At 53.3% G+C, this 17,367-nt stretch overlaps 7 protein-coding genes across 7 annotated transcripts; 4 read left to right on the top strand and 3 right to left on the bottom strand.

Moving 5' to 3' along the window:
• Positions 1-196: 196 nt before the first annotated feature.
• J4E93_010462 (uncharacterized protein) lies at positions 197-1,892 on the top strand (the record flags this gene model as incomplete). Its single annotated transcript, XM_049348341.1, has 4 exons — positions 197-256; positions 308-671; positions 981-1,462; positions 1,512-1,892. 4 exons carry the CDS (start codon positions 197-199, stop codon positions 1,890-1,892), a joined length of 1,287 nt encoding a protein of 428 aa, XP_049194570.1.
• Positions 1,893-2,127: 235 nt separating this feature from the next.
• J4E93_010461 (uncharacterized protein) lies at positions 2,128-3,671 on the bottom strand (the record flags this gene model as incomplete). The annotated part of the gene is made up of 2 exons (XM_049348340.1): positions 2,128-3,442; positions 3,508-3,671. 2 exons carry the CDS (start codon positions 3,669-3,671, stop codon positions 2,128-2,130), a joined length of 1,479 nt encoding a protein of 492 aa, XP_049194569.1.
• Positions 3,672-4,551: 880 nt separating this feature from the next.
• J4E93_010460 (uncharacterized protein) lies at positions 4,552-6,186 on the top strand (the record flags this gene model as incomplete). The annotated part of the gene is made up of 2 exons (XM_049348339.1): positions 4,552-4,862; positions 4,917-6,186. 2 exons carry the CDS (start codon positions 4,552-4,554, stop codon positions 6,184-6,186), a joined length of 1,581 nt encoding a protein of 526 aa, XP_049194568.1.
• Positions 6,187-6,572: 386 nt separating this feature from the next.
• J4E93_010459 (uncharacterized protein) lies at positions 6,573-7,719 on the top strand (the record flags this gene model as incomplete). Its single annotated transcript, XM_049348338.1, has 4 exons — positions 6,573-6,715; positions 6,763-6,935; positions 6,985-7,548; positions 7,601-7,719. 4 exons carry the CDS (start codon positions 6,573-6,575, stop codon positions 7,717-7,719), a joined length of 999 nt encoding a protein of 332 aa, XP_049194567.1.
• Positions 7,720-8,504: 785 nt separating this feature from the next.
• Positions 8,505-9,780, top strand: J4E93_010458 (uncharacterized protein; the record flags this gene model as incomplete). Its single annotated transcript, XM_049348337.1, has 2 exons — positions 8,505-8,544; positions 8,669-9,780. 2 exons carry the CDS (start codon positions 8,505-8,507, stop codon positions 9,778-9,780), a joined length of 1,152 nt encoding a protein of 383 aa, XP_049194566.1.
• Positions 9,781-10,037: 257 nt separating this feature from the next.
• On the bottom strand, positions 10,038-10,816 carry J4E93_010457 (uncharacterized protein; the record flags this gene model as incomplete). Its single annotated transcript, XM_049348336.1, has 2 exons — positions 10,038-10,775; positions 10,808-10,816. 2 exons carry the CDS (start codon positions 10,814-10,816, stop codon positions 10,038-10,040), a joined length of 747 nt encoding a protein of 248 aa, XP_049194565.1.
• Positions 10,817-12,155: 1,339 nt separating this feature from the next.
• On the bottom strand, positions 12,156-17,279 carry J4E93_010456 (uncharacterized protein; the record flags this gene model as incomplete). The annotated part of the gene is made up of 1 exon (XM_049348335.1): positions 12,156-17,279. The coding sequence occupies one exon, from the start codon at positions 17,277-17,279 to the stop codon at positions 12,156-12,158; it is 5,124 nt and encodes a 1,707-aa protein (XP_049194564.1).
• Between the last annotated feature and the right edge of the window lie 88 nt (positions 17,280-17,367).

Genomic DNA, 17,367 nt, shown 5'->3' with positions numbered 1-17,367 from the left:
CATTACGCTCCTTCCTGTACCCACCTGCCATGATGGACCCTTATCGCGTCCACAAGTCTTGGCGGCGCAGGAGCACACACCGCACGAGCCATACGCCCTCACCTCGATTGCTCTCACTCCAATTGCTAGTCACCCGCTATATTTGGTCACGACTGCGCAACGGTTCGACCGATTCTCGCGGCCTTCCAATCGCAACATGGCATATGCGACCTTCGCCGACTTGCCGCCCGAAATGGTCGGCAATGTGTTCGCGTTCGTGAGTGGTAGCGACTGCCCTATCTACAAGAAACGCTAACATCGCACCTAGATTCGATCAAAGTCTCACCAGAGTAGCGTCTGCCTTGTCAGCCGCACATGGAGAGACCAGATACGCCCCATAATGTGGGAAAAGATTGAGACGGACTTTCGCGATGCCTCCGCTCCGTCTCTAGCAACACTACTCCATCCACAATCCGGAATCACGGGCCACATCCGAGAGCTCGACATATGTGAATCGGCGAAAACGACTGACGGAGACTACCGTGCTATACTGGTCATCACAGCAATCCCAAGAGATCGACTACGCCGCTTTGAGAGCACTTGCAAAGTCTCGGCCCTCACCTTCCAAGTTCTTCTACAATCCCAACGCAGGATAGAAGATATTGACATTGGGGGTTCATTCAGCACTCCAGGTCAGTTCAATCTTGTCGAGCTCGATTCCGAAGAACATCACACATGGATGGGTCCTCTACTTTCCGAAGTCTCAAGAATCACGTTATACGTCAACCGACGTGAAAAACCAGGGGATGGCATTTCCAATGGCATAAAGTCTGTGTCTCAATACTGCCCAAAGATAAGAGAACTTTCGCTGTTTGCCGCTTTGACTGAAAATCCTTACGACGTGTCTGTGTGCGCGATATTGGCTCACGCGATAGATCAGCCAATATTTCCAAACCTCACGTTCTTGCGACTTTTCAATCTAAACCTTGCGGCGAACGCAGACCAACCAACTCACGAGTCGCTGAACCTTTCGAACTTGAAGGGGTTGCACATTGAGTGGTGCATCGATCAGATTCCCTTACTGGAGGGTATCTCCTCGTTCTATACCCACAATGCCGGACAACTAGAAGAGCTCATTATCGCTCTCCCCACCCGAATGGAAAATCCAAAACATACTGTCCAGGCTATAGATACGCTACTCAAGACCTGTCCTAAGCTCACCTATCTTCAGCTAGATTTGTCTGTGCATGGGCTGGTTGCCAGAGACAGTGTTTTGGTCCACTGTAAGACTCTTACGGAGCTTATGATGGAAAGTGGAATGACTGAAGGCGGCAACTATTTCCCTATTGCAGACATAACCGCTATACTGAAAGCTTGTACCAAGTTGACAGCGTTGGCGATTGACATGCCAACATTGGAATTGGGTTGTATCTCAGACCCTCCAGACGGCTTCAGTCTAGATGAGGACTATGCGCATGTACTGGTAAGCTTCGTCTACGTTCTCTACCTCGTAGTCTCTAACAAAGCTCTAGGCTGCAGTCGCTACACAGCCCGTATTGAAAGCCTTTCGGATACTCAGTCTTCCAGTGCTTGAATTCGATGACCCCTCTTCAGAGAGACCAACTGGTCGGGACACGCTTTTCTGTCAAGTTGTCATGCAAAATCTTGCCAACCAGATTCTCCGCTTCGCGACTGACCGAGGTTCAAAGCTCAAGGTTCTCAGCATCAAACCTAGCCTCGAGCCAGTTGATCTGAACTCGGGCAGGGACACGAATGGACATAAATGGCCTGAGTACCACTACATTCGGGGACGTGTCTCCGACATTACAAGTACAGATGTGGTAGTTGCGCATCCTTCAAAGAGCGTAATACTAGATTTCCCCGATCTTGAACCACTCTTGCACTACATCTAAGAAGACTTGTTTCAAAGTGGGAACCCGAAATACGATGCAATTCTAGAAAAGCTCATAGAGAATCAAATCACCTTTGCTGACTGGAAACTGGAACGTCTAATATATGAGTGATATAATGCAATTCGATGCGATACTATGCAACGCTATGCTAAACTAACAACAAAAGGGTATAATGCTTTTCTCCAACCAAAGACCGTTACTCACAACCTCTTCCTATCCCCTCTTAACAACCAAATCATGCCTTCTCCGCCTCCAATTCCTTAGCTTCACGCCTCCTGCGCCACACCGGCCCCATCTTGATCTCCAGCAACATAAGCGGCATCAACAAACAACATATACCACCCCAAAACGTATACGTCCAGCCATCGCCCCACGCACTCGCCATGCGATCGATGATAGACACCAGAATAGCAGCCAACGAGCAGCGCACCAGGTTCGTACACGCCGTCGCACCCGAACTGCGCGATTGCAGAATATCGATGTTGAGTGTCATGGTAGTGTTGAGGATACCAATCGACGTCCAGCCCAGCATAACGCCAAGGATGAGGGGAACAGCGATGTGTGCTTTAGCCTGTATCGTCCAACCCCAGGCGATGACGCAGACGATGAAGAGGGAGAGGTAAAACGGCATAATACGCAACCGTGCGTGTTCAATAGTGAAATTATCACCACACCGCTCTTTGATACGCCTGTACTCCCAATCCAACATCTTTCCCGTCATCGTAGACCCCAGTATCATACCCGCACCAACAGGCAAATAGCAGAGTCCCAGCACCGTCTCCGACAGCTCGGGGTATATCTTTGCGAAAGCCGACGATATGGTGGCGGTAATGGTGTAATTGACAGCGTAGACCAGGCCGGTAAAAGTCAACAGGACAATGACATCAGGGTACGTAAAGAGGACAAAGGGATTAACAGAGTGTTTAGCCTTAGCGCGGGAATCCGGGTCGAAGGCTTCTTTCGTTGCTTTTTGGCCCACGATAGGGAGGATAGCGCGTTGGAGGCGGGGCACAGGGATACTGCCATTACCCGCGATGCTCCTCAGGGTCTCGGGCAGGAAAAGCGCGATGCACAGCAGGCAAACCGCAACCATGATGACGATGGACCAGAAGATAGATCGCCAGCCCAAGCCCTGCGATAACGCGCCTCCAATCGCAGGTGCGATACACGGCGCGAGCATAGGACCGAGGTTGAACATGCCAAAGTAGCCGCCTCGTTCGCGGCTCGTGGATATATCGCCTATGACGCCGGCGCCAAGGGCGATGGTGCTGGCGCTGCCGCCGGACTGGAAGCAGCGCAGGAAGAGGAGCAGCCAGAAGTGGCTGGTTGGACAGAGGGCTAGGCCGATGGAGGATGCGACGAGGATGCTAAGACATACCAGGTACACGAGGCGGCGGCCGTAGCGGTCACTGATGGGGCCCCATAGCATAGGGCTGATTCCTTGGAAGACTAGGTACACGGTGACGGTTTGGTTGATGGCTTCGGAGGTTTGGTTGAAGGCGCGGGCGAGGGTTGGGATGGCTGGGAAGTAGATGTTTGCGGGGAGGGGGCTGATGGTGGTGTTAGCTACTGTTGTTGTATATGTTTTGACTTGAGATGAAAGGGAAGAGTGTACCTATAGAACCCCGCCAACGCGACCATAGCTACGATGAGCCATTTCTCTTTGCTGGTATATATACTATATGGAACTTCGACTTCACCTTCTACCGGCAGCTCAGGTGCAACAGCAGCCTCGTCGACCGGTATGGGTTCACGCTTGTTCTCTTCGTCGGCAGCCATGACCAGATTCCAAATATGAGCGCAGCAGAAGGAGATGAGCGAAGAGGGACAGCCTCATGCAAGGCGACGCCGCAGCGCTCAACGCCCATGATAACTAACATCACTCTCCCCGAGGACGCTACACGCCCTCGTCGGAGTATCAAGCACCGCACGCAGTGTGGTTGGACGAGTGTCGCCCATCTCGGTCAAGACCGTGGGGAAGGTCCGGCAGACCGGCGAGAAGTCGGCAAGCGCGTCTATAATCAGGCCATTGCGCAGCGAGCAAGCATGCAGCCGACAAGACCTCATGCACACCACGGCATACGCATCGCACATCCACCTCCGTCATGGTCGGAGTAGCATCCTGAAGCTACGGCTGCACACAGTCAAGGCGCGGTTATTAGACGGCTATCATGCGGTTGTCGGCTTAGCAGCGCGCGAGGTGGGCCAGATCGTCATGGACCCTTTGTTGTGGGATGCGTACATTCGTGCATTGAACGCATTTTGCAGCGCTCGGTGCCGACGGGTGCGCGTCTAGCCTTGCCGGGCACAGGATGCGCGAACCAGAAATGTCGTGTTTGCAAAAAATCTCTGTTCGCGATAGTCGCAAGCCCGCCACTATGGGGTAAGCAAAGAGTCATAACGACGTTGTACTGGGTGGAGCAAATGATTCAGGTATATAGTCGCGCCGGGCCTTATCGCATCACACGACTGAGCAGTTTCACACTATTACTTCGCATTGCAAGCCGTAGACGGACATAGCGAGTGGGTCGTCAACGGCGTCTGTACCATCATCTCGGGTCCCTTACGCACGACTGACAAACTTTACACGCGCAATATCTCGGGGTGGAGCGGCGAAAACGGTGCTGCGAGCCAAGAGACCACGGGTCCGGGAAAAGAGATGGCAGACGCCCCGAATGGAGGTGTGGGCAGTAGCAGGGTGGGGAGTGGTGCTCCTTCGCGGGAACAGGAAGACATCAAGCGGCCCAATCTTTCGGTTGGGGAAGTCGCGGGAGTGGAGCAGCAACATGGCGATGTCACGGTGGGCAAGCACGAAAGAGTTGGAGGGTGGAGAGGGGTGCTGGGTTTTCTGGAAAAGAAAGGTGATATTGAGCTCAGAGGGTGTACGCCTGTGCCGTATGAGGATAGGACAGAGACGCAGTATTCAAAGATCTTCACGCTTTGGTTTTGCATGAGTTGTAATCCGTTGCCGTAAGTGGTCAATTGGGGAGTGGTGGCCTTGCACGTTGGCTAACGGGTATGCAGTGTGACTTTTGGTATGGTGGGCACAATGTCTTTTGCTCTTAGTCTGAGGGACGCGGCGCTGGTTATTCTTTTCTTTACCCTCGTGGCGACGGTGCCGGTGGCGTACATGTGTACGTGGGGGCCGAAGACGGGTATGCGACAACTGGTGCAAGCGAGGTTTTCCTTCGGGAAATACTTTGTTTCTCTGTTGATATTGCTCAACCTTGCAACGCTGACGGGCTTCTGCGTTGTCGACAGCGTCATTGGTGGTATGGCACTGTCGGCGGTGCAGGACGGAGCAAGCATCAACGCCACGGTGGGTATCGTCATCATCGCCCTATTGTCGCTGGTCATCTCCTTCTGTGGCTTCGGAGTATTGCATCACTATGAGCGCTGGGCATGGATCCCAGCATTGGCCGCACTCATCATTGCGGCAGGATGCGGGGGTAGCAGTCTCAGCCAGCAAGTCGCAGCACCTGCTGCTACTGCGTCACAAGTTCTCTCATTTGGCGGTCTCGTGGCGAGCTTCATGCTCCCATGGGCTGCACTCGCGAGCGACTTCTCGACATATATGCATCCCAAGGCCCCTCCTTTCCGGATCGCGCTCTACACCTACACTGGCCTTGCGCTGCCTACGATCCTGCTGATGACCCTCGGTGCAGCGATGGGAGGTGCGACGCCAAACATTGCCTCATGGCAGGCTGGGTACGACGTCAACGCAGCGAGTGGTGTCCTTGCGGCCATGCTTCAACCAGCTGGCGGGTTTGGTCGCTTCGTCACAGTCGTGCTTGCCTTTAGCATGTTGGGTAACCTGTCGGCAACGATGTACAGCGTAACACTAAACCTGCAGATGCTCCTTCCCTGGCTCTTCCGCATCCCGCGCATCTTCTTCAGCATCGTGATTACTGGCATCGTAATTGGCGTTGCTGTCGAGGCTTCCTCAAGCTTCTTCCTCAACCTCGAAAACTTCATCGGCGTCATCGGGTACTGGAGTGCGGCCTTCATTGGCATCGCCATCACCGAACACGTGCTGTTCCGACGCAGCAGCTTCATGGCTTATACCGAGGACGAAGAGGCGTGGGACGAGCCGAGCAAGCTGCCACCCGGTTTCGCGGCAATTGGCGCCTTTCTGCTTTCCTTTGCCCTCATCATCCCGTGTATGGGACAGATTTGGTGGACAGGACCCATCGCGGAGACTACGGGCGACATCGGGTTGGAGGTAGCAGTTGTGCTGGCAGCGGTGCTGTATGTACCGTTTCGGGTAGCAGAGAGGAAGATATACAAGAGGTAGTTGCAGAATAATCCAGTAGCAACGACCAATCAAGAGTGATGATTACATTTTGATTGTGCAGTGCATGAGGCGAGGAGATTGCACATGTTGGTAGTTTGGAGAGGATTACCGCATGCGACTAGATCGGGGGAAGTTGTTGCCTCGGTTGTACGTCTTACCCCGGAAATGCTTGGTGACGTTCACAAGCCAGCCGGAGCCGCAGCTCAAATGCGGAGACGAAGACCATCCGACGAGACTTGAAGCTGCTTCCCTTTTGATACCCTCTCCTTCACTGTTTATCCTAACCTTCCCAATCCCATCGGCTCACCGGCTGCTCCTTCCTCCCGTCGCAACAACCGCCCGCTTCCCCTCTTCAACTCCCGCGCGACCAGATTCTGCACTCGACCATGTCTCAAACACAAGAAAAGGCGCAGGAGAAGCTCATCGAGTCGACTTCGTCGGTGCCCCAGAGCACGGCGGCCCAGCAGAGCGACAATGTTGCGCATGCGCTGGCTGGCGCTGGTGGAGGACTGCTGTCCATGGCCCTGACGTATGCGCCATCGCGACGATGCGATGCGGGCTGCTAACAACCCCCAGCTACCCGCTCATCACCCTCTCTACCCGCGCCCAGGTCGAATCCAAGCGCGCGCAGTCGTCGACGCTCAATGCCGCGCGACGCATCATCAAGCGCGAGGGTGTCGCAGGCCTCTACGCCGGTCTCGACTCTGCCCTCTTCGGCATCAGCGTCACAAACTTCGTCTACTACTACTGTACGACGATACACTCCTGAGCGATACATCAAAGTACTGACGGCATCAGGGTACGAATGGACCCGCTCCTTCTTCGAAAAGGCTGCGCTCAAAGCCGGTCGCGCCTCTTCCAAGCTCACCACGGTCGAGTCGATGATGGCAGGCGCCCTCGCCGGCAGCGCAACCGTCCTCATGACCAACCCCATCTGGGTCGTCAACACGCGCATGACGACGCGCAAATCCGAAGCCTCCGACGAGTCGCTCCCGGGCGCACCCACACCTGCGCAGAAGGCGCCGTCGACGCTTGGCACGCTCTTCGCCCTCGTCCGCGATGAGGGCCCCGCGCGCCTGTTCGCTGGTGTCATGCCGGCGTTGGTCTTGGTCATCAACCCGATCCTCCAATACACTGTGTTCGAGCAGCTGAAGCAGATGCTGGAGAAGCGGAGGAGGGTCACGCCCAAGGATGCCTTCTATCTTGGTGCGCTGGGCAAGCTGTTGGCTACCAGCATCACCTACCCGTACATCACTGTCAAGAGCAGGATGCACGTTGCGGGCAGGGACGGACCGAGGGAGGATATGTTGACCACCTTCAGGCGCATCATCCGCGAGGAGGGATACACTGGGCTGTATGGAGGTATGAAGAATATCGCTTGAAGTAAAAGAGAATATGTGCTAACCAATGCTAGGCATCGGACCCAAGGTCACTCAGAGTGTCATCACCGCCGCCTTCCTCTTTGCTTTCAAGGACGCCCTTTACGCCTACACTATCCAGGCACGCAAGAAGCTTGCCATGCGCAAGGTCTAGGATGTACTTCGAAAAGGTACATATGGAAAGCGGTTGCGGTCGCAATCGCAGCTGTATATCGGGTCACGTCGCGACCCGTAGGAAGAAGTCGACACTATGGAGGCCGATGGAGAGTCACTTTGGGCTATGAGCACTTGCTGGAGCATTGTTATCACGGTACGTGGAGGGACAACAAGGCTTTAAAATGTATATACCCGGAATGCCACGCATCACTATTATTGAATCGGAATATCATGCTCATAGTGTACAGCAATTCGACGAGTATGCATGCGCCCACAACATGTCGATGCAAAAAAGACGGACTTTTTGGCAAAAACATACAACAGCGGGGATTCGCTAGTGGTCACCCACCTAACTACTAATCCGCCGGTACAATGCTTGTATATGGCTGAGCGGACGGGAAGCCTAATTCTCATTGTCCTATGGTCGTATGTGAAGGAATAGGAATCTTCACGGTCTATAACATGACTGATAAGATCTTTTCCATTATCTGATTTAGCGATGCTATCGATAGACAAGGCGGATAGCATCCCGTCTCTCCGCTTTTCGCGTCATCAGGCCCTCTGGCATGCAACCGCCCGCTGCGGGGTACTCTAATCGAGAGGTTGTCAACGCCCTATCATGGCATGCTACACATGTACCTGCAGCAAAACCGTGCCCTAGGGCGCATAAGACATATAGGATCGGGCTGTCTTTATAGCGATGGAGGTGCAAAGGAAGCATTCTCCATTTCATCTCCGTCTTCCCCTTTAGTCTCAACATTGGGATAATACACCTTCGCAAACATGAGTTCGGAGCCATTCACGCTCAGGTGGGGTATCTTGGGTATGCACAACACAGCCTTATTACGCATGATGAGAGAAGGCTAATGGATGTTAGCGACGGGAGGCATAGCAACTAGTAGAAGCCCACCATCTTCCTCAACCTACCCACCCTAACACCAATCCAGCCTTCACAAAAGACCTCCTCATTGACCCTCAAACCCGCGATGCATCGGATATCCGCCATATCGTCGCAGCAGCAGCATCTTCCACATCTGCATCCCGCGCCACCGAGTTTCTCAAATCCGTCGGCGCATCCCCCGCCGCACGCGCCTACGGCTCCTACACCGACCTCGCCTCCGACCCAGACATCGACATCATCTACATCGCCACACCCCACTCCCACCACTACCACCACGCCCGCCTCTGTCTCAACGCCGGAAAACATGTGCTCGTTGAGAAACCCATCACCGTCAACGCAGCTCAATGCCAGGAACTGAGGAAACTGGCGAGGGAAAAGGGCAGGTTCATGATGGAAGCCGTATGGACGCGTTTCTTCCCTCTTTCGCGCGAAGTCTGTTCCATCATAAAAGATGGGAAGTTGGGCGATATAAAGCGTGTTTTCGCTGACTTTAGTTTCTGGAATGATGTGGAAAAGGAGTTTGGGTCGCAGCATAGGATGGTGAATCCTGATCTCGCGGGCGGCGCGTTGTTGGATTTGGGGATTTATAGTTTGACGTGGGTGGTTATGGCGCTGTGGCACTGTCAACCGGAGGACAAGAGACAAGAGCCCGTTGTGAGTTCGGCGGTTAGTAAGTATGAGACGGGCGTTGATGAGACGACGACTGTGCTTTGTCATTTTCCGTGGTCGGGGGCGCAGGGCGTGGCGGGGACGAGTATTGTTGTTGCTACGACGCCCAACGCATCACACCCTAACCCCGGCGGCGACGCAGTAAGGATCCAAGGTACCCTCGGCGACTTGACAATCGACTACGCGCCGAGACCGCGCACATACACGTTAACACCCGCTGCCAACGACAAACGAGGGAAACTCGCGGACTTTGAGTACGAAGTCGTTGACAAATACAAGAGCATTCCCGGGGGTGGGCATGGCATGTTCTGGGAAGCAGACGAGTGCGCGCGGTGTATCCGGGATGGCAAGATGGAGAGTGAGGTCATGGGGTTGGAGGAGACGGAGGTGGTTATGCGGGTTATGGATCAGGTTAGGAGGCAGGGGGGTGTGGTGTATCCGGGTGTGATTGAGAGTACGGAGGCGGGTTTAGAGGGGTTTGGGGTGTAATGGGTAGAGTATGAGCAGATAAATGTTTGAGAATGTGGAAGAGAGGAGGAGCACGAGGTGGAAAGGCTGGTAGTTTGAAATCTCGCCCTTGCTAGATGTGGATAGCTGGACTAGCGAAGACCTTGCTCCATCATTTTCAAACTCCCTTCTTATACCGGCATACCACTATTTCGATCAAATCCACAAGATCCTCATACCCCTCCCCCTTCATACCACCCCCCTTTCACTCCTCAGTCAATAATACCACCACGCTACTCCTAACCCCCCTTCGTAGGCTTGGGTTCCTCCGAAGCCGGCGGTTCCTTGGAAACAGGCGCTTGACGTGCGTTGTTGACATTTGGGTTGAGGGCCGTGATAACGTAGACTGGGTTTGTTGGTTCAGCTTCTTCACGGGCGGTAGTAGCGATGGTATCGGTGATCGTGATGACGTAGACTGGGTCAGTGGGTTCAGCTTCTTGACGAGCAGAGGTAGCGATGGTGTCGGTGACTGTGATGACGTAGACTGGGTCAGTCGGTTCAGCTTCTTGAGCGATAGTATCGGTGGCCGTGATGACGTAGACTGGGTCTGTCGGTTCAGCTTCTTGATGGGCGGTGGTAGCGATATCATCGGTGGCCGTGACGACGTAGACTGGGTCAGTCGGTTCAGCCTCTTGTTGTTCATTGACATCGTGGGTTTTGGTGGCAGTGATGACTACGATCGGGTCAATGGGTCCGGCTTCTTTGGTGTTTGTGTTGGTCGGGTCAATTGGTCCAGCTTCTTTAGTGTTAGTGTTGGTAACCGTGATGACCTCAACTAAATCAGTCGGTCCAACTTCTTGACGGGCGGTAACACGCTTGACATGGGTGACCGTGACCACGTAGACTGGTTTACCACTGGCTTCAGCCTCTTGATGAGCGTAGATATCGTTTGTAGCCGTAACCGTCGGGGTGCTTGGCACATGACTTGCGAAAGGGCAGTCAGGCCCAACCCAACCCGGGGGACAAGACTTCGTAGGCTTTGGCGGTGAGACGACAATGCTGCAGTCACTTCCCACATGACCCGGCGAGCAAGTCGATGTCGACACCGCCTGCCTCGCAACAAGACGCTGAGATCTGCCTCCGAGGTCTTCAGACGCAACTCTAGGTGCGTATGTAGCCCTCGCGTGCTTTGCGACCCACCGCTGAGACCGCCCGCCGCCGTAGTCCGGGGGCATGATAGTGCTAGTCGCCATGGGCCAGCAAAAGTGTATATCAGGATTATCATCCCTAGTAAAGGCAGAGGAGTGGCAACCGCACTCATACGAAGTAGAGCAAGTAGGCTTAGACTTATCCGGTCCGCATTGAATATGCGTAGAGATTGCAGTCGCATAGGTCTTAGAGTCCCAAGAGGTGATCTCAGTGCAAGTCGCAGTAGTCGGAAGAGCCTGACGACGCTGAGCAGTAACACTGACACGAGTCGGGCGGACGGACTCCAAGAAACCTTCAGAGGGCTTAGGGATTTCGGAGTCACCCGAGGTCTTGGTCCTGGAGGGCTTGGGCGGCTTGTGCGTCTTGATGGACTTGGAGGTGTGGACGCTGGCTCGGGTGTGGGATTCGACTACGGTGAGCTGGCGGCGGTGCGCGGTGATGGTGCGGGTGAGCTCAGTCGAGTCGGTGGTTTCCTTGGAGGTGTAGGCGTTGGAGCGGGATGGTGGAGTGTGTACAGTGGTGCAGGATTTGGGGTTGCTGCATGGCCTTGTTGTTAGGGTGGTCTTGCTGCCGGTAGCTTGGCTGACGGCGAGGCCGATGAAGCCTAGGGCGGTGATGCAGAGAGTGGTGAGCCTCATTTCGGCTGTCTTCGAGTTAGTATCAAGGTAGTGAGATGTGTAGGGACTTTGTGGGCTACCTAGAGTTGATGATGTTGGGGAAAGGGAAGAGAAGTGGGTAGAGAGTGGAGGGTAGAGGGTAGAGGGAGAGGAGCGGTAAAAGAGGTTTATGTACACCTCTGTTGTAATACAGACACGACAGTACTGTTGAGACACTGCCCCGTCGGTACTCACCTCTGTTTGTGAGATTACTTTTAGGTTGTCACTGCGGTAAGAGAAGAAACGTGAGTGGTCTACGCAGATGCAATGGGGCGGGGACGTCGGAGTTCGGGGTGAACCGTTTGCTGAGGGATTAGTGAGTAATCGAGCACAAACACCTGCGACCTAATAATATGCCCAAGTTAGCGTGAGCACACTCACCTCACCGCGTACGATGACAAGACAATGAGTGTCAAATAGATCGATAACAGAGTAAATAGATTGGAGGGTAGGAGAATGTCTGACCGTATCCGAGATAAGAATAATGCAATACTACTCAGACTCCGAACTGCGCAATTCTACCTGTATATCCGTGTAATGAACATGCCCCGTCTATATCAAAAGACCCTGTGTAAAGTTCTCCAGTGCAGCTCGGTACTGCTGACTATATTCGATGATGATCTGCTGCTGGTACCAGCTATGTCGCGCATTGTGGTCCGCCACAAGATTATGCGCAAGCTCATGACAGTACGTGCAGAACCAACTGTCCAGAGCTGTGAGCTTCCCTTCCTTAGTCTGGCATCCGTCGCTGTGCAGGGCGATGAACCAAGCAAGGTTGAAGAACAGACTACCGTTCATGTTGAACGCCACCGTGTTGGACTTCTTGTCGAGGAAGATGTTTACCGCCGCAGGGTTGACGCTGAAGATTGATGTGAGGCCAAAGATGAGCGGTAGGAATTTTCGGAGGTGAGATTGCAAGTCGGTGAGCGGCGCAGTCTCGTCGCGGCCATAGTAGATGTCGACGTGACGGCCAGAGAAAGGTACCGAAAACGCTTTGTGCAGATTCTCCCATTGTTCGCCGGTACAGTAACCTCCACGGTCGAGTTCCGTCGGGTCCTGGTGATGCTTGGTGTTGATGTTCTCCATACCGGTGGGCCGACATTCCTTGATAGCGTTCTGGATGTTCGATTTCGTGGCTTGGATGTCGCGACTGATCTGGGGGCCGTCTGTACCCTTGGAGGAAGGGGAAGGTGCGCTAGGCGCGTTCTTGAAACCGAGCTTCTTCGCCCAGTTGTTGATGAGACCCTGCTCCTCTGGTTGACGGCCGTGGTTGGCGATTTCCATGCCACCCTCTGGACTACCAAACGCACCAGGCATATGCTTGCCTTTCTCTGGAGTCTCAGGTGGAATGTTCTCTCGGTCTTCTGACTTCACATGACCAGACTTAGCTTGTTCGGCAACTCGCTGCTGTTCCTCTTCTTCGCGCTCTTGCTCGGCTTGTTTGGCGATGCGCGCTTCGTGCTCTTTCTTTCGTAGGATACGCTCGACATTGATACCCTTTTGCTGGAGTCGGCGTAGAGGCTCAGTCAAGATGCGCTCTAGCGCGATGGCGTCGTTGCGCTTCGGCCGCGATACAAGTAACCTTACCAGTTCGCTTGACACCTCGTAGAGATCGTATTTCGGCGTGATGCTAAGTACGTACCCCGTACCACGCACCTTGATGATAACAGCCGATTTACGTGAGGATGTTGCGACATTGCGTTCCGCTAATGAATAACGAATGGAGATATCCGACACACATTGCACCGTCAGATTAGAACCTAGCCACTTGGCGTCATGTCTGATAGCTTTTGAAGAAGCATCGCGTTCATACTCGTGAAGGAAGAGACGTACACGCTCCAGGATGTCTCGTCGAAGATCTTGGGCAGGCGTCTGGTCGCGTGCTACTGTGCCGATGCGTTGGTCAGTCTTGACCAGCTCCGAGACCTTCTGAACACCAAATCGAGCGTAGAACTCCTCGAGAAGCTCTTCTTGTGGGGCTGCGATGATGAAGTCGCGGAACCGGGTCATATAGTTGACATTATCGATGATCACGATCTCGCCAGCTTTGTTGAGCGACCACTCGCGATGGACGTTGTCCTCATCAAGATCATCAATGTCGTCTTCGCCTGCATCCGCGACGTTCTTACTATCCTCTTTGATATCGCGGTAGCCAAGAAGCAATCTCGATGCTATAAGTGATTTGACCAAATCCTTATCCTTCCACAAATTCGGAGCATGTTCGGCCAGCTTTCTCAGCAAATCGAGATATTTCTCTTGCCCAATGGTGTTGAGGAACCGAGCAGGATTCTTCGCGAGGAGGTACGCCAGATCATGAGTCGTCGGCTCATGCTTTGCGCCAATCTTGAGAAGGAAGACTGTAGCTTCCGCGCCATAGTGAACGTAATCGAGGATGCCACGGTACTCTTGATCACGACCCACAAAAACATGCTCGGGTGGATCGTAGTGATGGATGCGCATCTCGGTCTTGCCAGTTTGGTTCTTGGATCGATCTTCGAATCCGCTGCAAGCGGGGTCAAGGTAATACTTCCGAAAGATTGGTACGATGTTGGAAGTCGCGAGGTTCTGTATGAGCCCTTTGTATTGATCCAACTCGGATCCGCGCGAAGCAAGATAGGCAAACTGCATTTCTGCATCAAGCTTAGTCTTGGGTGGTGTCTTCATCAGGTATTGAACACATGGGCCAATACTTGGATCGCGCTGAACCCCGAGCTTCTCGGCATGACTCCGAAGATCGCTTCTCAGAATGGGGAATCCTAGGCATGCTGCGTGCTCATTGGTGTAGCACTGGAACGGGCCAACCAACGCCGGGAAAGGAGCCTGTTCTGTCGGCAAAATCGGGAGGGTGAGGGCAGCGAACTTCTGATGCTCCACGGCGTAGTTATTCTTGTAGTAGTTCGTCAACAAGTAATCCATCGCACGCATGTACAGCTGAAGATCCTTGGCTTGACCGGCGCGATGGAGTATGTTTGCGACGGTAATGGAATCTGGGCACTGTCGTAGTCCAAGACGCAGCAGCAATACACCCTCTCGTGTAGTGGGCTTGAATTCGAAAGGCAACTTGATCTGAGTCAGGCCTAGAGCTACAATAGCCGGGTCGGGGGCATAAAGGTCTGAAGCTTTGAACTGTTCGCCAGGTTTTACTAGAGTACCTTCTCCCGGCAAGAACGCTGTCTGCTGTAGACGACTAAGATCCTTCGCAGGTATTTCATTTATGACCGACGCGAAGTAGCGGATAAGGTCAACGTGATTCCAAGTCGGCTTTTCGGATTTCTCTGACTGCTGCGCGTCGCGACTGCGCATTCGATCAAACACCATAGGAAGATCGATAGTCTTCCGAACACCGAGCGCTAATAGGAACTTCTCTTTCGAGCCTGCAAACGGTGTGACAGTTGGCAGATCGTCAAACAGCTTAACAGTAGGGAAGTACGACTCCGCCGGTCGCCGCATGCCCATCTTCGTCGGCAGGATCGTGTGTGGTGTCAAGATCTTGACAACCGTCTCCTTGGAATTTCCATCGAGTTGTTCCCAGCACTTAGATGTCAGCGTTAGCACAGAGAGAGCAAGATTCTCATCCTTGGTGAACTCGTCTAGCTGCGGCCGTGTTGTCATATGTCGTAGCCAGCGAACCATTGATAGTTCCACCCAGCCGAAGAGTTGCAATTGTTTGATCGACATGCCTCTGGTGAAGGAGAAAGGAATAGTGTCTGGCGGAAGAGGTAGATGTGCACCGATACGCGCTGGGTTAACGAACGTGGTAATATCGCCCAAAGCCAGTATCCTGCCAGAGTTCTTTTCTGGCTCAATGTCGATATTAGCGACTGTATTTTCGAACAAGCTACGAGAACCGGGCACATCGATTTCGCCGCTTTCCAGCTTAGATCCACACCACTTAAGAAACTCGGAGAGTTCATCTTCGCTGAGTGCTCGTGATTCTAATCCTTGGCGGATATCCTGCATTGTGAGCTCAGTGATGAAACCGCGATTGTGTAGATTGAGCATGAAGTCGACTGCTGCATTCGCGAGTTCTTGTGGGACCATGGGTACTTCTCCCAGGAAACTTAGAGTTTCTGCAGGCATACGCACACGCTTACTGGACATAACACCCTTGGTCGAAAGGATGTCGATAGATCGTTCCTTCGAACAATTCCAGAACGCCTCATCGATCTTATCTCCAAGTGATGTGGAAGGGTGCGATGATTTGGCAGTATATTGTTTGAACACATAAGCAGTCTTCGTGATCAAGGTCTCAATGGGTTCCTTGCCGAATTGGGCCTGCAAGGCTGCCAATTCTGCTGCGTAGGTGATGCGACAGGCCAACCCTGCAACGCGCAGAAGCTCAATGTTCCAGGTGGAGATGTAGCGAGCGTTCATGTCGACATTCTCGCGCTCAACTGTCGGGATGAGAGATGGCGCAGAGATGTGCGCAAGGTAGCCCGTCGTCTGGGCAGTCGGAAATCCGATAAAGATTCGTCCAGATTTTGTTGGAAGAACTTCTGCAAAGATCTTGTCTGCAAGCGCAGCTGAACTGCCAGAGCCCGTGGCCAGCGTGGCTGACGGATCTTGGTATGGGCAAGTCAAAAGAGCGATTTTGGTTGTCTTCGGAGGTGACTTCTTAGTTGCGCGCTCAATCTCCGCAGCGAAATTTCGTGAGACTTTAGTGGCCGCCACCACAGTGCATACTTGCAAGAAGATGGTGCCAGTCGAATCGCCTGCTATCTCTTCAATAGTATTGGTCTTCTCGGCCGCGGGTTTGACGTTCTTCGTAGGCGGCGGAGGAGGTGCCGATGCGAATTTTGAGAAGAAACTCCGTAACGAAGTCCCCGCGTTGCGAACTTCTTGTTGTACGAGGTCGGCAGCTTTCTTTGGGGGTATCTGAGCAGTAGCAATGACGTTCATCCAGGCCGCATCAATTTGAGAGTGTTGTTGCGTGACATCAGTCACCCGCATCAAGCCGCCTTCGGTCTCAGTCTTCAGTCCGTTAGGCACACGGACCGTTTCTGGGGGCGATATCTTCTTGGTGAACGACGCAACGACGTAGTCGTCCACGTGAAGCTCGATACTCTGCAGACCAACAAATGTGAGACTCGTGGCCAGAAACTGACACAACGTGGGCAAATTCGGAAGCTTTGATGGGTTGTAAGACGCAGATTCGACTTTTGCTTGCCGGTATTCCAGCATGAAAATGGTGTCTCTCGATTCATGTTCAGCCGGTACTGGGGCGGCTTTAGTTGAAAGCATATTACCCTTCCAGTAGAACGCCATAGTCCTGTCTCCTGAAACGACGAAGGGCTCATCGCAATCGGCGAACACGCTGTAGAATCCGACACCGAAAGCCCCAATCTTCGTTTCGTCCGGATTACCGTCCGCGATGCTTTTCAAACGGCTCCAATCCGCGGGCGTGAATGGCTGACCATTGTTGCTAACAACGAGTCGCTTGAGAGTGTGATGTTGAATGATATGCTTCAGTAGAATGGGGTCATCGGCGCCTTGAGGTGTAGGAACAGTAAGAGATGGGTCGGTCTCGAATTTGATGATGACTTGATCTGCTTTCGCATCTGCAGCATTTTGTATCAATTCTCGTAAGGTTGTGTGCTCGCTGGAGTAACGCGCTAGAACTTTGTCTATCAAAGCCCGGGTGTTGACCGTGACCTCGCTGTCGAAGCCATCGGCCATCGTTTGGTTGCGCAGCCGCGCAAAATCTATCGCCGCCATTTTGAAGGTGCCTTCCGAAGGTGTGCAGCACGATGCTTTTGCAGATCTG

The sequence above is a fragment of the Alternaria ventricosa genome, assembly GCF_023758065.1.
Source record: "Alternaria ventricosa strain BMP 2768 chromosome Unknown scaffold_30, whole genome shotgun sequence".
Classification (NCBI taxonomy): Eukaryota; Fungi; Ascomycota; class Dothideomycetes; order Pleosporales; family Pleosporaceae; genus Alternaria; species Alternaria ventricosa.
Note: the sequence above shows the minus strand (reverse complement) of the source record. Positions and strands in the feature narration are given on the sequence as shown.